Source organism: Halyomorpha halys, unplaced genomic scaffold, assembly GCF_000696795.3.
Source record: "Halyomorpha halys isolate HHAL.00 unplaced genomic scaffold, Hhal_1.1 Scaffold766.1, whole genome shotgun sequence".
NCBI classification, from domain to species: domain Eukaryota; kingdom Metazoa; phylum Arthropoda; class Insecta; order Hemiptera; family Pentatomidae; genus Halyomorpha; species Halyomorpha halys.
In genome coordinates, this window is record NW_027111507.1 from 38,540 (window position 1) to 45,810 (window position 7,271).

A 7,271-nucleotide genomic window follows, 5' to 3' on the forward strand; every position below is an offset into this window, starting at 1 on the left:
GGACCTTCTAATTTAAATTAATGTTTGAAGTACCACCAATGGGTGGTTCCTTCCCAAGATTTTCAAGTGTATATGAAACATACAACATATTTACCTATTGTATTATTTTGTACAGTTGTAAATTACATTAAAGAAATAAAAAAAAAATTAGTTATATTCAATGAAAGTGTAAAACTATTGTTTTAACTTGTTAAGCTCTTTAGTTATCAATTAAAAATTATACAGGGTAACCAAAAATTAATAAGAAGGTGTAGGCTCAGTTGGAAATAGCCCTATTAAGTATATTGAAGAAGAGCATTAAGCAGAACCTCCTTTGTAGCTTTGCTTTATGTTAATTTTTTGGGGAAACAGACCACTTATCCAATTATTTATTTGTCAGTTTTATTCTATGAGAGTTGTAGTCAGTCACTTCTTCTGTATTTTATTTTTATTTTATAATATTTGTCAACTGCTCTTCTACATAAATACTCTATCATTATATCACCTATGCTATCAATTGTAGTAAACTGCGTTTAAAAAATGTTAAACCTCTCTATGTGTATGAATTCTATAAGCCTAAATGGGTCTCAATTTTTAATACATTTTAAGCAGGAAACAAATTATTCATACTATTTAATTTAAGATTTTTCCTTAGTATGAGGGTCCCATTCTTATTTTAGATATTTATACTAAATATTGTGAAGCTTTTAAATTATCAAAATTAACCAGAATCTACACCCTTTTGATGGTTGATTTTTATTCATTTTAGGGTTTCAGTTATGTATGACTTCAGTTTCAATATTTTATCTCTATCAACTACACTTTTGGATAGTGACACTATCTTTTAAAATATTGGTATCAGTTAAGAGAACTGAGTTAAGGTGTGTTTGATCAGGACAAAAATTTTCAATTCTCAAATCTCAATAGGACTACCTTTATACTGGTACTGGTACTGGTATTTGGTGGGGGAACAAGTCCGGCAAGTGGGCCTAGTGGTCCTTTTTGCCAACCCCTTACGGCTACCTAGGTTGCCGCCGCGTACTAACCAAGGTGGTTGTCAAGATTCATTCCTCGGGACCGCTGAAAAATGAATGCCTAACTGCCCCAGGTGGAAATCGAGCCCACAACGTTCTGAACCCAGCACACTGGGACCTGCGTCCCAACCCGCACAGCCGTCACATCCCTTACTACCTTTCTAAGACATTTATTTATCAATAGCATCTACCATCTTGAACTTGGTTGTTTCAGGAGCTTTCTTTCATATTTCACTGTCTTCCTACCAGGTCGCAAGACCCAGCCACCTTAGGGGACTTAGTTTAAAGGTCGTTATTACATCAGGTTTGTTATATATGTTCTATCAAATCCTGATTGGTACCTAAACATCATTTATTTCCTTATTTGCACTGCTCTGTTGTACTGTTTGCAGCTTGGATCCTTTTCTTCTCTTCCAGATCTGATAGATTAACTTGTGTGTGCACTGTGATGGTCCCATAGAATGAAAACTCAATCCTCCCACTATGATCAGAATAGGTAGGTTATCAATAAGATTCTATCCCCTCTATGTCAGAAATGATCAGGTAGGGGATATAAAAAAAAAATGGATTTATGTCTCCTTCCAGCCAGTATGTGATAAATCTGGTTAACTGTGGTTCTGTAAGTGGAAATCCAAATCTTTTTATGTATGTCTTTGTGAGGGAAAAAGTTCCTCAAATAATGAAATCACTGGATGCTGTGAAATTAATGATTCGCTGTCCAATATTATTACCTAGTTTATAAAGACTATATTTATAATTGGGTGATAAATATCTTCTTATTCAACTTACGCATTAATTTCTCTTGCAATAATCTTCACGTCATACTTACGGAATAAGTCAAAAGCTCTTTCAATCTCATAAAAATTATCCATCTTATCATCATTAGCTGTTTCTATCATAGCATGCACACTAAGAAAGCTGCAGTTATAGAATTTTTTATGGAGCCTTATCTCGCTTATCCTTGGACTCAATGCTCTAAACTCAATGATACCAATACTAGGTTTGGTAATTTCCACTTTGCTAAACTGATGAGTTCTGTTACCACAGCTGTGGATAAAAACATGATATTTCTCTTCAAGTATCTCTTGACCTATCCAATACATCTCTTGTATGGCAGCAATGTGAACTTCAAAAATTATCAATTGAAGGATCTTTCCAAGACTAAGGAATTATAATACATTAGGTGTCGGTACATTCCCTAGAAGCAGTTAATAGTTAAAATAATAGTATAGAATTTGGTCTGTTGATAGAATATCAATATCCACAATATCATGGATTTTAAGTTGATTGTTGGAAGATTACAAGCAGTCTTTCATCTCCCAAAGAGCAGTCAGTAAAATTAAGTAATAAGTGCATGTAACTAAATAGTCAATTTTTTGCTTAGGTATCATTTGTATAAAAATTATGAAATCTCTTCAATGAAGACAAGAGATCACTCTCAAACTGTTCAGCATGTACTGAATGAAAAGTTACTTTTCTTAAGCGATGAAGTACCTCTATTCCATTAGTCTTTATTTAACTGTTGAAGTGAGATTCAATTACTATTTTTCATTTACTTTTGCATTGCATTTTGTGTTTTTTAGGCATGATGATGCCTGCATTGATAAAATGTTAAGTGGTTACTTATTAACAGCTATTTGAGAGACTAAAGGCTTTGTTTAGAATATTCTAATATGTCTCTTCTTTCATTTTTTTTTTTTTTGTGATTGTCATACTCATTTAATACTATACATATATCTTGATCAGAGCTTTCCTTTAACATTATTTTAATTAAAATATTTAATTTGATTAGTTTTTATAATGTCCTTTTTTTTTTTCTATCTATTTAAAACTTAAGATAAAGTTATTTACAATGCTCAACAATTTATGAATTTATGATTAACAATTATTTATGTATTAAAAAAAAAAAATTAAAGTTTATAGTTGCAAATAAAATATTTCGTATAATACAAATAGTCTAAATTTAATAATCCTTTTACTGGAAGAGTCTTATGGAATTAAAAAGGATTTAGTAAATGACATAAATTCTTCCTTATTAAAAAACAATAGTTTATTTCGTATCATCAGCAACTAGACTACAAATAGTCTGTTTCTTATAACAATTTTTTTTTTATAATTACAGGAGATAAAAATGATACCTTAGTAACCGCAACTCATGCAGTTTTTCATTCAGAAGGATCACGTGAAGCTCCAGCTGCTGTAGTTGGCTTTCAGTTTCACCATTCAGCTTTATTTGCTCTTTTCAAGAACATTACTTCGTCTGTAAGTACTTATTTTTTTTGCAACCATACCTTACCTGTGTACTGGAAGATTATTGATTGACCGTGTGTAAAGATGAAAGGAATATGGTCCGGGTGCGGTCAAAAAAGAACAAAAAAATAGTAATGGAAGATTATTGATTGACCGTGTGTAAAGATGAAAGGAATATGGTCCGGGTGCGGTCAGAAAAACTCAAATAGTAGAATAATACTATTTTAATGAGCCAACGTTTCGCCCCACGTTGCAGGGGTTCGTTATATATATATTAGTATATAATGATTAAAGTTCTTAGACCAAGTTGATATAGTTTGAAATAAAAATTTCTTTTGATACATGATTGTAAAGTGTAAGTGTTGTAAAACAATTTTTCAGTTTTTAATTGTAGTCACTAGGTCAGTTGTTTTATGTTATTTTGATGAATTAGTGTTTTCTCAGTACTTAATTTATTTTATTTTTGCCCTCGTTTCTGGAGAGAGCTGGTTAAGCAGGATTTTACTGTAATTATATTCCATAATAATATTCCGTAAAAATTAAGATATTTTTCAGTTTATTTAATGCAAAATAAATATTTCAAATTTTAAGCAAAGAAATATTTATTTCAACTTGAGAATCATCTAAAAAACAAACATCTCAGTGTGTGTTCTTTAATATATGTTTATTTTTATTATTTGATTTGTAAATAAAATAGTAGATGGCGACACTATGACACTGCTGGGAACAAAGAACCTTTGTTCTGTCGGTCATGGCGTCTATTAGTGGAAACCCACTCTTTGTCTGTGTTTATAAAACCCTCCCAAAATTCCACAACATTATCTTATATCATTTACATCTATAGTTTCCAGAAACTAATTTCAGTTTCCTTATTCAGAAACAAATTTATATTGAAATTTAATTTTATGAATGATTCTTTTCTGTTCTCTTGATTTCAAAAGCTGTGAGCACCATCAATGCCAGTAGATAATATCTTATAGTTTCAAATTTCATTATTTTTTTTAAATTGAATTTGATATTTAAGTTTTATAAATCTATTTTAGTGTGAAGAGAAGTCATGTGAAAAGACTTGTGATTCTGATGCATATATCTGTTATGTTCTGGACAATAATGGATTTATCATAGTATCTGAATCTCGGGCAGACACTGGGAAATTTTTTGGAGAGGTTAAGGGCTATATAATGGATAAATTAGTCAAAGAAGAAATTTATAAAAAGATTGCTATTTATGACTACCAAGCAGTTTGTTTTAGTAGTGATAAAGGTGAACCAAGTCATTCTTGCAAAATGAACTCAGTAAGTTGTAGTTATTTAAAATATAGATGAAGATTAGGAATTCTTATAATAAAGTCTATTTTTTCAGCCTATTAATTATTTTGGCTGGGTGGTTAATTGGCTACTAGGTAAATTAATTTGGATTCTTATTCAGACAAACTTAAACTGGATTTCTGTTGGTGCTTTCTCATACACTACTGGTGATGGTAAGTCTTGATTGATATTTTAATTAAAGTGGAATAATGTAGAACTTTCTGATGATGTGCATAACATCCATTGTATTAATATTAATATTTCATGATCAAAAAAAGATTATATATTCAATCGTAATAATCACTATAACAAAGCACCGAAGAGATTTTTATAGGAAATTAAATTGCAAAATGACTTTAAATTTGATCTTTTACCCTTACACGTTTCCTAGAAACTAATATTTTTTTCTTCTTCATGCTGTTGACCAATACCCATTATACCTAATAAGTGGTTTATTCAAGCAAAGAAAGAAACATATTAATATAACTATGAGGTTTAATTTTGAACCTTTCTAATTTTTCCTATTCTTCTATCTATGTTTTAAGTAATTGATAATTTATGTTTTTTTAAAAACTATTGATCATTAATATTAATTTTTATTACTAGCTACCTATCCTGGATATGATGATGCTAATGCTGATATCCCACCAGCGAAAAATGATAGACCTCTATCCAAAATAATCATTAATAGAACAAGGCCACAGCCTTGTGATATGAAAGTAAATTTATATTTGTTGGATGTAAAGAGAATGAAGAAAGTAATTGAAAAAGAAAATAATGAAAATGGTTGTGAAAGGTATTGTTTCAAAGGGTGATTAGGAATATGATATTATAGGATTATATGATTTATAATATTATTTTCATTTTTCCAATAGGCCATATGTTGTTAAGGATATCCCGAATAGTAACTTGATAATGGTAGTTGTTGATCATTTTTGTGAATCAAAGTATGAAAATAAAATAATAAGAATATTACCTACTGAGGTCAAATATGATGAAGGACATTGCTGTAAAATTGGGCGTAACCTAAGCAGAAGGAATGTTGCAGAATGTGCAAACAGGAGTGAAAAGGTATGCATAGGATATTAATATTAAATTGTAAGGAAAATAGATGAATGACTGAAAATAAATTACAAAATTTGGTACTAAAAATACTAATTTTGCTATGTTTTTAGGAAAATGATATTAAATTATGTGGACACTCTGTGAATCTTTCACCCTCATATTTATTGCAAGTATTTGCACTAAGCTATTTTCTTCAGTGGATTATGTAGTCTTAAAATTAGTCAATAAGATCATTATTTCAACACTGGAAATATTTATTATAATTGAGTGGTTAACAATTAATGTTGCGCCGAGAACTTGTTCGCTTAATTTTTTTTATCTATTTAAAGAAAACCTTACTTACTTAGTTCTTACTGAATTCTAATTGTTATCAATTAACATTTCTATTGAGGTTGTTGGGGGTTCTAACTTATTTAAGATATACCTACTGGCTAATGTTTGCATTAATTATATACCACTCATGTATAATGAGCTAATTATCTGTGATATAAATTTAAAGTAAGTATTTAAAAATGCCAATTTCCAAAGTACTGTCCATTTCATTATGTAATCTTTATTGACAGTGAATCATTGCTGTTATACATCTATATAAACAGGATGTCCCAAATTGATATTTTAATAATTATTTTATGTATATAAGGAAAAGATTATATATATATATATATATATACTTACATAATCTGCAGCTATAATAATTTATGCACTATAAAATAATTATTGAAAATTAAAAAATAAAAGACATATATTATAGTACTTATATGATATTAATTTTAACATCCGCTTTATATTCTGAACTAGAACTGGTAATTCTGTTATAGTAGACTACAATTCGTTATTTTTTAAAAAATGGAGAAACCATTGATGTCTTGAAATAATTACTTTTCCTCGAAACATTTATAGCTTAAAGAAAAAAAGAAAAAAAAAAGAAACAAAAAGAAAAACTGTATTAATTCTTCTATGATGGATAAGGAAAAAATGCTAATGTATAGATTAAATCTAGGATTTAAAAGGGATATCCTGCATGTATATGTGTGAATGTGCCAATGCATTTATATCATTAAAAAATACTAAAGATGTGAACAATAATATTCATATTTTATTTAAATTGTATTATTGTTGAAAATGTTTTACTGTTATTGCAATATATTACCACAACACATTTTATTAGTCTTGATGTGGTGTTTGTTGTTCCAATTAAAATGGACAATTAAAGATCATAACTGCTGATTAGTAATCTTTAAGTGAGAATTTTTCTTTTATTATAAAAGCTACTTATTTAATTATAATTAATTATGGTAAAGATTGCTTATAGGTTTATTAATCTAAAGGCTTTTTAAAAATCATTATTTTTTCAATTTATATTTGTTGTAAATTGAAAAAGAATTATTGATTTTGAAATCCTGAATATCTGTTAACCATAAACTGATTTAAATATTTAAACTGTGATATGTAATGTAATCGAATAATTAATATGTATGAAAGCAGTAAATGGTGTATATTTACACAGTTCATTTTTTGGTATATACATGTATATGTGTATGTATATGTATGTATATATACATGCAGGGTGTCCCACTATACTATGGGTTTATCCACTTAATCCTTACAATTCTTATTTTATTTTCGTTTGGTCATA

General features: G+C 28.9%; 1 protein-coding gene across 3 annotated transcripts in view; it reads left to right on the forward strand.

The window, feature by feature from the left end:
- The window catches only part of stj (straightjacket), a gene marked incomplete at its 5' end in the record, with an annotated part of 41,636 nt that extends 34,462 nt beyond the window's left edge, over positions 1-7,174 (forward strand). For 2 of the 3 annotated variants that reach the window (XM_067049543.1, XM_067049544.1), the window contains 6 exon segments: positions 3,136-3,275; positions 4,307-4,558; positions 4,626-4,743; positions 5,177-5,366; positions 5,446-5,641; positions 5,746-7,174. In XM_067049543.1, coding sequence (XP_066905644.1) covers positions 3,136-3,275; positions 4,307-4,558; positions 4,626-4,743; positions 5,177-5,366; positions 5,446-5,641; positions 5,746-5,844 — 995 coding nt within the window. 3 annotated transcript variants of the gene reach the window in all.
- Between the last annotated feature and the right edge of the window lie 97 nt (positions 7,175-7,271).